General features: G+C 42.0%; 1 protein-coding gene across 1 annotated transcript in view; it reads right to left on the bottom strand.

Annotated features, from left to right (window-relative positions):
- prex1 (phosphatidylinositol-3,4,5-trisphosphate-dependent Rac exchange factor 1) overlaps positions 1–15,578 on the bottom strand; it is a 204,203-nt gene that overhangs the window by 113,607 nt on the left and 75,018 nt on the right. The window contains exons 6-9 of the mRNA XM_078236543.1: positions 15,293–15,454; positions 12,270–12,403; positions 10,419–10,534; positions 6,976–7,125 (exon numbers count right to left, since the gene is read on the bottom strand). Coding sequence (XP_078092669.1) covers positions 6,976–7,125; positions 10,419–10,534; positions 12,270–12,403; positions 15,293–15,454 — 562 coding nt within the window. The remainder of the gene's footprint in view (positions 1–6,975; positions 7,126–10,418; positions 10,535–12,269; positions 12,404–15,292; positions 15,455–15,578) is intronic.

The raw sequence follows: 15,578 nt of genomic DNA on the forward strand, positions 1-15,578 counted from the left end.
AATGATCTAGATCTTGATAAACAGGTAACAAGTTTAAAATTTGCAGACAATACGAAACTTGGAAGCATTGTAAACTGGGAGGAGGACAGTGCAGAAGTTCAAACAAATGCAACCAAGTTGGTGGAATGGGCAGATAGGTGGCAAATGAGGTTCAGTGCAGTGAAATGTGAGGCGATACATTTTGGTAGGAGGAACATGAAGAGACAGTATAAAATAAAGAGCACCACTCTAAAGTGGGTGCAGGAGCAGAGGAACCTGGATGCATAGGTGCATAAGCCATTAAAGGAGGCAGGATAGGTGGAGAGAGAAGTATACAGTCTCCTAAGTTTATTTATAATGGTAGAGAGTACAATAGCAAGGTGCCATTGAGGGTCAGTTAGCTTAATTGGCTGGAAGGCTAGTTTGTCATGCAGAGTGACGCCAACAGCGCGGGTTCAATTCATGAGGTTATTCATGAAGGTCACTTTCTCAACCTTGCCTCTCGTCTGAGGTGTGGTGATCCTCAGGTTAAATCACCACCAGTCAGCTCTTCCTCTCAAACGGCCCTTGGTCATCTGGGACTATGGCGACTTTACAAGCTTTCGGAGCTGCAAGCCCCTTCTTCAGGTGAGTGGGAATTCTGTTCCCACTCACCTGAAGAAGGGGCTTGCAGCTCCAAAAGCTTGTGTGGCTTTTGCTACCAAATAAACCTGTTGGACTTTAACCTGGTGTTGTTAAACTTCTTACTGTGTTTACCCCAGTCCAACGCTGGCATCTCCACATCAAAACTGCAGAAAACAAGGGCAAGACCATTGCAGTACTTTGCCAAGCATAATGATGGACCATTACAATGGAAATCCATGGTCACCAAGCCCGCTTCGGGCCTGGTACCTGAAGGAGAAGGTGTTAATGTGAACAATTGAGTACTACTGAATAAATTTGGAGAAATCAAAATGGAGAAGGCTGTAGACTCTGGAGACATGCACGAAGGCAGTAAGAGAGAGGAAAGAGAATAGGCTCCAAGAACAATATTTCAGATACCTTTAGATATGCAAGTCACGTCAACAGGTTGTCAATGTACCACCTCTGATTTAAAAAACAAGAAAAATTCATAAATGAGGTTACAACAGACCAGTCACCTCAACATTGGAGTGGGAAGTTCCAATTAGCATTAACTAAAACTACTGACCTGAAAAACCACTTGTTAATGAAAATAGCCAACACAGATTTTTAAAGGACAAGCTATGTCAGAAGAACTCCACATAATTTGACAGGAGACATTGATTTACAAAATCTAGGGAATTGCGTGTATATAGATTTTCAAAGAAGCATTTGAAAAGGTGTCATTTAGGAGTCTTATTTAATGATAATAATGAAAGCACGCTGTAACAAAAGGACTGTGACAACATTTATGAAAGGTTTATGGTCAGATGACTAATGCTTGATGGATGTTTTGTGAACAATGGATCATTCGAACCACTGCTGCTTTTAAAAGCTAAATATTTTTTCAAGAAAGCTTGCTTCAGGAATGCACCTCCTGACCCCAAATCTTTGCTTATATACAGGATTCTTGAATATTTACAACACTAAATATTTATCAAGGTTTAACCTCATCAACATTTCTTACAGAATTCCTTACAAGTTATCACGGTTTTGTAATTATACAAAAGCACAAATCATTCATAATGGATGGTATAAACACACTGTGCATTCATTTATTTAAACGAGGCACAGAGGAACACATATATAAATTGAAAGTTTGAAGACAGCAACAGCAGAGCTGTGTGTTCAGTGCTCTGCACATAGGCCAAAGCGAAATGGAGACAGGAGCACATGACACTTTCCTTTGTATATTGGCATGCTGCTAATCCTTAAAGGCATATGACAACAACACCCCCCCCCCACTTTGATACTTTCCCCCTTCCAAAGGAGTATAACGTTTGTGTGTTCATATTTAGTTATCAGTGTACAGCTCTGGTAAATCTATGAGTCTTTAAAGCTTAAAGGTAATTTCAGTGGAGTGGCAAACACAATCTGATTGCTACTCCCCTCCTAGTTACTTTTCTGGAAATGCAGCTGCAATCTATTGATCAAAATGGCCAATTGTTTACCTTCGCCACTGTTGGATCCAGAATAAAAGAGACTTTATACAGGCTTGTTCCAATAAACTCAGAATGATTGATTTATTCTAAACCAGCTTTTTAAAAACTAATGGCAAGAACTAGCGCACACACTATTGTACTATAGGAAGTATACCTATCTATCCCTTGCATGCACATGACACACACTCACACAACAAACCCCTGCAGAGATGAGCAGTGGAGGACAGGCTTTAAAAAATAAAAGCTAAAGTACACAAGTTTCAATGTTGTCAATCCGGTGCTTTCTTGTGTGAAGACAGGCTGCTGTTCCCAGTAGAATATCTGAAGGTTCTCACCTTTAGAGCATTGGCATGGAAGAGAGTATAGAGCAGAATCAATTCTTCTCATCTCAGCTTTTCACGTTTCCAATGACAGGGAAGTTATAATCATTTGAGGAGTCTTTAGTTGCAGGTTGATAACCACACATTGGAACGTGCAGAGGGTCACGCCTTCTACATGTCTGGCTGGGTTTGGGTGTTCGAGTGAATGTATCAACAATTGGGGTTGTGTTTAGGAGCTGTTGGCTTTTGTCAACCTGCGAGGATTTCCTGCTTGCATTCCCCCTTAAGTAGTTCTTCGATGCTATACATTTTGGGCTCGTCGTTCAGATCTTTCTGGAATTCTTCCATGGAGTAAATGCAATCACCAATTGAAGAATTTGCCGGAATCCTACCGCCCCACCTGCCGCAGAATCGGAGCAGGCGGGAGGCGGTCAATGGAAACGTCCATTGACCTCAGGCGGGATTTTCCAGTCTCGTTGGAGCAAGGCCATAAACCCCGCCCATTATGTCTGCTTGCTCTGGTTTGGAAAAATCTCAGTACCCTCTCCTCTATGTGCAGACAAAGTGGTCTATGGATTCTACAGGCTGCTGTTGAACTAACATGAACTCTAGTTGGTGAATACAGAAGTTCAACCTGACATTGAACTGGCCCTCCAAAGTAGGTCATACCCTTTGGGGATCCTTTAGTTCTTCTGCTGTTAGCCCTCATGTGTTCAGTCTGTGTAGATCTGCATTGCTAATTGCTAGGTAAATTTGGTATGGCTTGCTTGTCAGGTTCAGACACACCTGAATCAAGAGACCATAGCTCCATCACTGTTTATGCATTTTGAATTCGGAAAGTTATTTATTATTATGTCATGATTACGCTTACATTAACACTGCAATGAAGTTATTGTGAAAATCCACTCGTCGCCACACACTGGTCCCTGTTCGCGTACACTGAGGGAGAATTTGGCATGGCCTAACCAGCACATCTTTCAGACTGCGAGAGGAAACCGGAGCACTCAGAGGACACCCATGCAGACACAGGGAGAACGTGCAGACTCCACACAGACAGTGACCCAAGCCGGGAATTGAACTCAGGTCCCTGGCACTGAGGCAGCAGTGCTAACCACTGTGCCACCGTGCTGCCCACACAGCTGCATCCCAATGCTGGGGAATAATGTGGAGATTTTGACATGATCCCTTTGACCTTCCTTCTCCTATCGTACCTGGGAATGAGTGTTGCTGTCGCTGTTTGTGGTGGAAACTCTGGCCATTCTAACTGCATGACTTGTTTGTTTGCCTCTCCCTCAATTAGTATCAATTAAGCCCGTACCTTGGTCTCTCACCCTTCCCGACTAAGCTAACCTGGTGTTGGTCCTCTCAATGCACTCTCCCACTCACCAAGAGGGATCCTTCTGCTTCCCAGCTCTTTAGTTGAGCAATATCCCAACCTGTGTCATCAAACCTTTTCCGTACAGTCACCCTGCTACAATATCAACACTCCCCAACACTGTGAATCCTTGCAGTCTGAGCAAAACAACTTCTCACGCCATGTAGCCCGATCCAAGACTATTTACCATTTCATACCTGAAATTAATTTTGCTGCCATATTGTTTGATCACAGCAGAACACAGTGTCATTTTTTTGTGATTATATAAAGGCACTAATCTCGAATAAGGGATGGTGTAAACAAGTTCTAAGTTCATTGATTTAAAACACATAAAAACATGTATACATGGATAGAAGACTTGAAGATATCAGCAGCACAGCTGTGTCTGCTCCTGGCCAAAGTGAATCACATGACACACTTCCCTCGAGTGATGTCATGCTGTTATTCTCCAAAGGCTTATTACAACATCTATCAGCTACAGCAATGGACAAAGTCTACCACTGATAGAGAAGATCTGTATCCCATTGCCAGTTCCACTGCCACTTTCCATCTCCCAGTTTCTCATGTTGTGCCAACAATGAGACACCAGCTGCTCTGATCGACTGTGAATCTTTTCTACGCTCGAAATGTGCAGTAACTTTCCTACATGCATTCAAGGTCTTTTCACAATTGCAGCTGCTAGTGGCACTCTCCACCCTTTCAAAAGCCTTTAAAAACCATAATTTTGCCTGCTGCCCATAAGCAAATTATAGCAACCAAACCTGAAAGGTAGGAGATGTGTCCTGATTACATTTGCAGAGAGCTTCATGTTCAGAGATTTTATTGGCCCTGAACGCCAAAATTCTGACAACGTCATTTAAAGGGCAACAAATGGCCAGGCATCAGTGAGCACCAAATGCTATGGCTTGTACCACTGTCCTGTAACTTTATGCCTGCTGACATTGCTAATTTTTGTCCTAAAGGCTGTGATGAGGTCTGAAATGAGGGCAGCCAGGTAGGAGAGGTACAACAGAAATCCATGAGTCAGCGAGGCCAACACATATTCCTATCACAGTTCTATAGAGTCATAGAGCAATACAGCACAGAAACAAACCCTTGGGTCCAACCAGTCCATGCTGACCATGGTGCCCTCCCAGCTAGTCTCAATTGCCTGCATTTGGCCCATATCCCTCTAATCCTTTCCCATCCATGCACTTATCCAAATGCTTATTAAATATTGTATCTGCTCAACCACCTTCCCTGGCAGCTCATTCCATATACGCAACACCCTCTGCGTGAAGAAGTTGCCCCTCAGGTCCCTTTTAAATCTTTTCCCTCTCATCTTAAACCCATGCCCTCAAGTTTTCAATTCCCCTACCCTGGGAAAAAAGACTGTGTTCATCCTGTCTATGTCCCTTATGATTTTATACACTTCAATAAGGTCACCACTCGTTCTCCTATGTTACAAGGAATAAAGCCTGAGCGTAGCCAACTGCTCCCGATAACTCAGGCCCACTGGCCCCAGCAACTTCCTCATAAATCTTCTCTGCACTCTTTCCAGTTTATCAATGTTTTTCCAATAACAGGGTGACCAAAACTGTGCACAATAACTCCAAGTGCAGCCTTACCAACGAATCATATAACCACAACATAATGTCCCAACTCCTATAGTCAATGCCCTGACTGATGAAGGCCAGTGTGCTAAACGCCTTCTTCACCACTCTGTCTACCTGTGACATCATTTTCAATGAACTATGTGCTTGTATTCCTCAGTCCCTCTGCTCCTCAACATTCCTGAGGACCCTACCATTCCCTGGTTTGACTTTCCAAAATGCAACACCTTACACTTATCTGTATTGAAATCAATTTGCCAATCCTCGGCCCACTTCCCTCACTGATCAAGATCACCCTGGAATTTTTGATAACCTTCTTCGCTATCAACGATAACTCCGAATTTTGTATCATCTGCAAACTTACTAACCATGCCTTGTACATTCACATTCAAATCATTTATATAAATAACGAATAACAAGAGTCCCAACCCAACACTGACCCGAGGCACTCCACTAGTCACAGGCCTCCAGTCTGACAAACAACCTTCGACCATCACCTTTTGCTTCCTACCATTGAGCCAATTTTGAATCCAACTTACAAGCTCTCCCTGGATCTCATGCGATCTAACCTTCCAGATTAGCCTGCCATGCAGGACCTTGTTAAAGGCCTTGCTAAAGTCCATATAAACAACATCTAATGCCCTCCCCTCATCCCTCCTCTTGATTACCTCTTCAAAAAACTCAGATTCGTCAGGCATGACTTCCCACGAATAAAGCTGTGCTAACTATCCCTAATCAGACCTTGACTATCCAAATGTTGGCAGATCTTCAGAATCCCCTCCAGTAACTTATCCATCACTGATGTCAGGCTCACCGACTTGTAATTCCCTGGCTTGTCTTTGCGACCCTCCTTAAACAACAGAACAACATTAGCCACCCTCCAGTCATCTGGAACTTCACCAGTGGAAAGAGATGAAGCAAATATCTCCTCAAAGGCCTCTGCAACTTCTTCCCTAGCCTCCCACAAGATCCGAGGATGCACTTGATCAGACCCAGGGGATTTATCCACCTTAATGTGCTTAATGTGCTTTGTTCTTAAGGCTGCAGATACCTCCTCCCTAGTGATATGCATGTGGCCCAAGACATCACCACTTGTTTCCTTTATTTCTTTAGCACCCAGGATAGTCTCTGCAGTAAACACTGAGGAGAAATATTCATTAAAAATCTCACCCATCACCTGTAACCTATAACTGAAATATAAGAACATCCAAAGCTCTTACACACCGAAGAACAGTAAAGATGTGCGTAAGTCTGAGACACATTTCTCAAAGACCTGTTACGACTCTACACAATCCTCAAAAAAATACTTAGCTGATGACCTAATCTTTGAAAAAGGTTGCAATACATCACAGCAAAAGTGTATTCGAAAGCTGTTTAACCTCAACCTGCTTGGAAAGATTTGTATTCACTAAGGAATTTGAACAGAAGAGCTTTAAATGAACATCTAGATCCAAGCTCTTCAAGTACTTCAAAAAGCTGGCTCAAATCACAAGAAAATGAGTTATGCATGTCATCTACCAACCATTCATAATTGGTCTATGTAGGGGGACAGGATTGACAATTCTGCCCTTCTGTAAAACATTAAATGACCATTAGAAATGACTCACTCTCCCTCTGCTCCCGTTCCTTCAGAATTGCGTCCAGCCATTTCTGTTTCTCCTCAGCAGTCTTGGCCATTAGGACAAACCATTTATTTTTAGCTGTATTGTGGATCTTCCAACCATTTGTCACAGTGTAGCCGTTGCTATGGTAATCAGCTGCAAACAATGGACAGAGCTGGTTATGGAACATTAGAATATAACCATGAAATGTCATTTTTTTTTCAATACAAACACACACTTAAGCAGGGATTCTGCTGCCTGTGCAAGTGGCTTTGTTGCCAATTATCTTCAGCTACTGTAGCAGATCATTAGATGTAGGAGCAGAAATAGGCCATTCAGCCCATTGAGTCTGTTCCACCATTTAATGAGATCACGACTGATCTGCACCACCAAATATTTTGCTGGAAGTGACAGCAGAGACTATGGGCGGGATTTTCCAGTTGCACTCACCCCGAGACCAGAAAATCCCGCCTGAGGTCAACGTATCTTCGCACGGTCCAGGTTCCGCACACTACAATTCCCGTGGCGGGCAGGACCTAAAATTCCACTGATTAATCCCATCACCAGTTCCAGTGCCACTTTCCATCTCCCAGTTTCTCATGTTGTGCCAACAAATAAGACACCAGCTGCTCTGACCTACTGTGAACCTTTTTTTTGTGTTCGAAATGTGCAGTAACTTTTCTACATGCATTAAAGATCTTTTCACGAATGCAGCTGCTGGTAGCACTCTCCACCCCTTCGAAAACTTTTTAAAAGGATGATTTTGCCTGCTGCCCGCCTGCAAATTATAGCAACCAAACCTGAAAGGTAGGAGATGTGTCCTGATTACATTTGGCAAAAATGTGTAGAACTTCATGTTCAGAGATTACCGTGAATTTCAAAGGGTTCAAAAATAGTCATGTAACATCATACACTTACTGTGACAGATGTCCATTAGAATCAACAACTGCCAACTACAGGCCATTTATTAGCAGAACCATACCGTCAAAAGCACATCACAAGCCCACATACTCTCCATCAGATGAACTTGCAAACAGTGGCAGCATCTTTGCCTTCTCCCCCAGCCCCAGTCTCCACAGCTGGCTTCCCAGCATCAATAGAAAAGCTCTAACCGAAGTTTTCCAAGGTCAGAAACTGGTCAGTAAGACAGGTGGAAACCCACCCTTCACTTTTTTGGCTTATGCACCACTCATCTCATCTTTTAGTTCTTCAGGTTTTACGCAGAGTCTAACAAAGTTAGAAAAACTGCTTGAAATTCGTTTGTGACTGGACTCGGTCATCTGCAATGGGCTATTTGGCAACTAAATTAGGTAAGGAAAAAAATAAACTTGACCATTAATTGAATGCTATTTCTCAAGCAAAATACAGCTTGAACCCCAACTTGGCTAAAGTGACCTAGAATCGACTCAATTTTGAATGCAGGCTCTCATTCACAAACTTAAAGTTTAACTTTTAAAAGTTTATTTATTCGTCACAAATAGGCTTACATTAACACTGCAATGAAGTTAGTGAAAATCCCCTAGTGGCCACATTCCAGCTCCAGTTCGGGTACACTGAGGGAGAATTTAGCATGGCCAATTCACCTAATCTGCACATCTTTGGACTGTGGGAGGAAACCGGAGCACCCGGAGGAAACCCACGCAGACACAGGGAGAACGTGCAAACTCCACACAGACAGTGACCCAAGCCGGGAATCGAACCCAGGTCCCTGGCGCTGTGAGACAGCAGTGCTAACCACTGTGCCGCCCAACCTTTAGAAGGCACCTAAGTGCAAGGATGCAAATCACGAAGGAAAAACAACTAACCCATAAAAATGGATGGAAAACTCATGCAGTAAGTGGCTATCACCTGAGTCTTCAGCAACTGAGCTCAGAGTTTGCTGCTTGCCTTGCCCACAGTTGCTGATCAAGAAATCATTCGGAAAGCAACAAAACCTTTTGCACCCTTTGACCAGAACATCTTTTAAAATATTATAAAAAGAATTTAAATCAGTTTAGCAGTTAAATTACCTCCACTAACAAACAGTTGAACTACAAAGGTAATTTAATTTATTAGCTGAACAAGTTCCGAGAAATCAGGTCTGAACTTGAAAGGAAAGAAATCCAAGTTCAATCTTTAAACTTCCCATAGCTGACTACAACTTCAATTATTTGTTCATCTTGCTGCTATAAATAGCAAGAAGAGAGGCTTGATTTTTAAAAACCAAGCAAGTCTTTAATCAATTAATGGTAGCTGAGGGGGAAGGGAATTGCTTTTCTAATCAGTGTAAAATAAGTAACATGAACAGTGAGCCATACCACATTGAAGAAATCCCTTGCCTCCCATAAAGAGGAGCACTACAGTTTTAAATTGTAGGATCGGTACAGTGATTAATCTTCAGTATCTGCACTGGAACATCAAACTACACCGGAACATCAAACTACACCAGTGTTGGGTGGAAAAACCTCACTTAGCACATGCGAAACAGGCACATTTTATTGTTACTGAGTCAGCTTCTCCAGCGCATAACTTGAAAATTGAAAAAGTACATTGAAAATTTGTGTCCCCTCGCAACCAGCCCCGAGGATTGTCAGTGACCTTTAGGACAGGAACAGGAAGGAATTGCAACCTCATTTTCTGCATCATGGTGCAAAGTAAAGATTTATGATCAGGAAGGTCAGAAATTTTACAGCCGAGAAATGATGCACGGTTTCAAATTGTTGCATCCAATGCCATCATCAAGCCCTTGTTGCATGTGCAAGTCTGCGTGTGTGCACGCACATTGTGTGTGTACACATTGTATGCGTGCGTGTACAAGTGTTGTGTGTGCATTTGTGTGTGCATGTACACATATAGTGTGTGTATGCATTTGTGCGCACGTGTACATGCATATATGTGCGTTTATGCATGCATGTACATGCGTTTGTGCACGTGTTTATGTACGTTTGTGTGCGGGCATCAAGTGAGGCAAGTATTAGGTAGGATTGAAGCTCTCTCTAGTCACAGAGTCTGCCACTCAAGCTATTTGGAAAAAGGTCAAATTGGGTAAGGTAGCAAAAGACAACTAACATTCATGGAACCTTATTCCAGCTAGCAATCATCACCACCTTCAGGTTATCAAGGAGGCAACAACAGAACAGCAAATTGGTGGTAAATTATGAACATACAAATTAGGAGCATAAGTAGACTCCTCGGTCCCTTGAGCTTGCTTCACTATTCAATAAAATCATGGCTGATCTGATTACAACCCCAAATCTACATTCCTGCCTACCCCCGATAACGCTTTGCCTCCTTGTTATTGAGAATCTATCTCCTGCCTTAAAAATATTCAAAGACCCTGCTTCCACCACCTTTTGAGGAAGAGAGTTCCAATAACTCACTACTGTCCTCATCGCTGACTTAAATGAGTGACACCCATAGTTTTAAACAGTGATCCCTAGTTTTAGACTCTCCAACAAGAGGAAACATACCTGTTCCATCTTCAACATTCTCCACTTCCATCACCTCAGTGTTAATTCTTCCACGGAAAATGTACTGGGCACCATTTATAGACTTGGTGCGTTTGGTTGACTTCTTACCAGCAACCCTGAGCAGAGAAAAAAATAAGCATTTCTAATATTATAAATTGCAAAGCTTAATCATGCCTTAAATCTAGCCCTCAAGATCATCATCACACAAAGGATGACAATGATACAGCTATGCTTTCCAGGATGTGAAGTCCACTCACTTAGAAGTGAGATAAATATTTAACTGGGGAAGTAAGTGCGTTCAGGGACATGGAGAGAAAACAGACAATCAGGAGTGGAGAGACAAAGCTGCCTTAGGAGCGAAAGTGGGCAAAATTTCCCATTTTGGTTCTTTTCTTCCAGACTTGCTTCAAATTCAGGACAAATTGAGCAACTGAAAATTAGAACTTTCAAGACTGAAGATAAGGGGAATTTAAAAACCCAAAGCCACAACTGATAACACAATATCTTGGCTTTGTTTGAACTGATAAATCAACAATCTGTCTCTCATCTCCATTAAGACAATCAAACTCAGCACCAAGTATGTGGCACAATGGTTAGCACTGCTGCCTCACAGGGACCTGGGTTCAATTCCGGCCTTGGGGGACTGTGTGGAGTTTGCACGCTCTCCCAGTGTCTCTGTGTGAGTTTCCTCTGGGTGCTCCAGTTTCCTCCCACAGTCCAAAGATGCGCAGGTTAGGTGGATTACCCATGGTAAATATGTGGGGTTGTGGGGATGGGGCCTGGGTGGGATGCTCTGTCGGAGAGTCAGTGCAGACTCAATGGGCTATGTGGCCTCCTTCTGCACTGTGAGGATTCTATGTAACAAGAATTTTTTTAAAAATGCAGGGCATCACCAGTAACGTTAGCCATTCTGGAATTTAACAAGAAACTCTCTCCAATCACCTGCTCTCACATTACTATACATTAAAAATCTTGTGTAGCGCATGCACATTATGTTCACATATCTCATTGTGTCTGTTAGGCATCAGTGTCGAATTTAGCATTATAAAAGTACAATGTCAGCAATTCCTCATCATGTTTAATGTGTCAACAGTCACAACATCAATGCAGGCCCTGACCAACATTTGGTTCTTGACAAGTCCGTCTAACTGTTCCTGCATTTTGCCGCTTGGTACATTGAAAAAAAATGCATCCATCAGATTGCTGCGGGCAACGTATCCATACTTTATAAAGTATCCAGAAAGTAACTAATAAAAAAAATTCCAGTGAGCAATCTGCAGCAATGTTCCTGCAGGCACAGCCTTTGGCGGAGAATGATCAGCTGATCTTGAACAGATTTAGAACAAATGCCACATCAGCATTGCAGAAACTGGAGGGAAGTCACTACTTTTCATTTCCAAATCCAAGCCCTTTCTGTAAATGGTAAGGTCGCTTGAAACCGACTGTTCCCTTCCCCAGTGAAATTACAGTGAATCACACCCAAGGACAAAAAAAAAACACAAGACTGCCTTTCACGTCCATCAGTTTTACTGCAACAATAATCATGCACTTCATGACCATGGATCCCACAACTGACTACATTCACTTCTCCTTAAAATAAACGCCTCCAGATTGGGAGGGTACATAATATACACGTTCTGCTGAGAGCATGATGTGTTCTCTCAGGTTGACTGCCATTAGTCATCGAATTTCACAGACAGAGAGAGAGATGGGGTGAATGTTAGAAGTACTGAAACCCAGAGTTTTGAGTATGCAACTGCGACAGAGTTAATTTCATTAAGAGGCTGACAGTCAGCAAATTTCTATAACTCTTCATAGGATGCCACTTCGCAGATCCAAATCATGACATACCTAGACTTTCTTTTGCAGTACACCAGCAAATTATCAAACAAAAAGAACACTCGTTCCTGAATATTTCCGGCTGAGATCTTCAACAAAGGTCCTTGTTGCAGCAGCTCTGTGCATATATCTGTCAAATTTGAACCCTGGCAAACAAAAATAGAAACATCCTGCATTATGCATAATGGTATACAAGTTATACTAGCTCATGTACATATTCCAAGTACAAGGAGATTAATGGGATCTGCAGCTAAAAAGCTACAAGTAAAATTGCCTGATTATTGGCTACATGCTCTTATTTCTTGCACTAATGTCCACTCAAAATGTCTTTTCACAGCAGATAAGGAAGTACACAGCCAAATATTCTCAACCACCCATCACAGCTGAACACTTGCATGTTGTATATTTAGAAGATGGGGAAGAAAGTGGCAAAGTTGCAAGATCCTCATTTTTCCCTGAATAAAGGTTGCAAACTTTATGACCAACACCAGAACAAAATTTAGATGACTTAAACTACTAGTTATTCTGCCAATAATATTCTGTTCTTACTCACTTTCAAATGCTCTGCAGTGAGTAAGGGTGGTCGTGATGTGGAGATGCCGGCGTTGGACTGGGGTAAACACTGTAAGAGTTTTAACAACACCAGGTTACGGTCCGACAGGTTTATTTGGTAGCAAATGCCATTAGCTTTCGGAGCGCTGCTCCTTCGTCAGATGGAGTGGATATCTGCAGATATCCACTCCATCTGACGAAGGAGCAGCGCTCCGAAAGCTAATGATTTTGCTACCAAATAAACCTGTTGGACTTTAACCTGGTGTTGTTAAAACTCTTACTGTGAGTAAGGGTAAACAGATAATAGGGCATTGTATACCGTAGCTGTCTAAAAGTCCGAACCACAGCCCCGACTTGTACAATACAGTTAGGTGGAAGAGCCACTGACAATAATCCATATTGTCTACCACAGTTACATACATGAGAGCAGTAAGCAATGAGACCTCCTGCAGTTTAATAAACATGAAATATATTGCCAGTGCTTTGTCAATAACTTTACACACAGTAAGCTATCATTTGAAGTTACGATAAAAGTACATAAATGTCACAAATATTTCCCCATAAGTGAGGTGATAAAAGCCAGCATTAACCCACACTGATTTTATGATGTTTTGCGAAGTTAAGCTCATCTAAAATTCTGTTGGCCATTTCTTAACTTGTACCATGTCCCCTTTACCCATCATTCTTTCTGGCAGTGGCTCCACATTTCCCAACATCTTGATTTTAAAATTCTCATCCTCTCTTGCAAATCCCTCACTGCCTCTCCCTTCCTCTCTACAATCTGTACCCTTCAGCCCACAAGCTTGCAAGATCATGCACTTCTCCAATTCTGGCCTCTTCTGCAAATATTTTTATTGGTCCTTCAGCTTCATTTTGTTTGATACAGACCTCTGAAGCACCATGCCACATCAACGTTTCTGTATAAATACAGGTAGTGATTGTTGGCTAGTTCCTTAACTTTGAATATCGTCCACATTTCAAACCATCGCTATTCCTTGAAGACAGTTCTTAAGGTTAACCACTTTGACCAAGTTTCTATCACTGTAGAGGGAACAGAACTCTTAACTGTGATGCTTATCATTCTATGGTGATCACCTTGTATAAGCATGGTAGAAGCTGGAGAATGATTTTTTTTAAGGAAGCACTTGCCTTCAGCTAGTCTTTGGTTGTTGGAAAAAAGGGTACAGACATAGGAGGGGGGGTATCTTAACAACCAGTCCAATGCTCTGCCAGGGTGATCTCAAAACTTGTTTGTCAATGCTTCCTGCAAAGTGCCTCAAGATATTTCACTATCTTAAAGACACTTTATAAATGACAGTTGTTGCATAGGCAGACAAAATTAGCTGAATAAATCTGATAAAATCAACTTGGTGGATGGAAATTAGCACAGTTCATGCAGAACTTTTTCTTTTTATTGCTATTACATAGTTTCTCTTTCAAAACATTCACTTACTCATTTTGGCATTTTACAATTGAACAATTCTCCAGGATGGGGGAAAAAGGGAGACTGGGACACACAATCCACCATCTCAAACTACACGATGGTCACATATGGACATTTTTGGGGAAGCAATAGGCTGCTAAGTAAGGATTTAGGCTTACAAGCGAAGGAATAAATGAAGAGACTAACAGCTCTCTGTTAAAATAATAAAATAAATTAGCTGTGCGACTAATCATCTTCGGTCTACCTCAAAATGCTCAGCAAGGCATTTTGCTGTCCTGCATTCAATCAAGGCAACAGAAAAGGCACTTCCTTCAGTCAGAAAGTTACATCATCTGTGCAGCTGCTACCGATGCAAAGCATTCGCTGAAACAGCAATGTTCTTCATTTTAACAAGAGAAACATTCACAACGGAATAGATATCACATCAGAAATGACTGTCATACAAGAATGACAAGTGCATTTCACAGCATAAAGTTTGGTTATTTTAAGCTGCCACACGATTTAAGATTAATAGCACTTCTCAGCCCATCATACAGTGGTGTTTCTCGAATGGACAGGATTGTTGACCAGATGCACAATAACGCACAACTGGAATGAGGTTATTTCTCTCCCAAAAAAGTGTTTTAATTGGAAAGATTGTTGTTAAATTTATCTGGTACAAGTGTTTATATTGTAGGTACAAACGTTAGGCTAATAGCAAATTTTGCCTAGGTTTGGTGAAACAGCAGGGGCTGGACGCACAAGGAGGATTCCACCAGCAAACGTCAATGTACAAAGAAACATCTGTTCTGTCAACCTCATGGCAGAGTTTTAATCTAGTGCACCTGTGAGGAATCGTTTCAAAATGTAGTCAATAGCACCATTATAGAACAGAGGGGGGGTTTCTCAAAATGGCCTTTTGTGGATGGATTTAGGAAAGTGAAAACATTTCTTGCATCACATCAGAATAAGAATGCGCTATTCGAAAACGCACTGTTGAACATTTCAAATAAAAACAAGGAGGCAAAACCCGTCATTTCCTCAGCCTTTCAAATCGTACCTCCCATCCTTCAATTGACGACTGCAAATGCTCCAACGCTTCCAGTTTCTCCATCTGCCTCTTTGTTTCATTAATATTGGTGCACACGGCTTTCATTGCTTGCAAGGCCTTTTCCACTGCCGGGTTATCGCTGTGCTTTTTGGGGGTCCGTTTTAGCAACTCCTGTAAACGTAGAAAGCTACGTCTCAAACTTCAATGCCGCCTCAGAAACCGAAATACTTGAAACATGAACATTTAAATGGGACTCATGTGTCAATACTGCCACCCCGATAAAAGGGATGGTTTG

The sequence above is a fragment of the Mustelus asterias genome, chromosome 20, assembly GCF_964213995.1.
Source record: "Mustelus asterias chromosome 20, sMusAst1.hap1.1, whole genome shotgun sequence".
Lineage (NCBI taxonomy): Eukaryota > Metazoa > Chordata > Chondrichthyes > Carcharhiniformes > Triakidae > Mustelus > Mustelus asterias.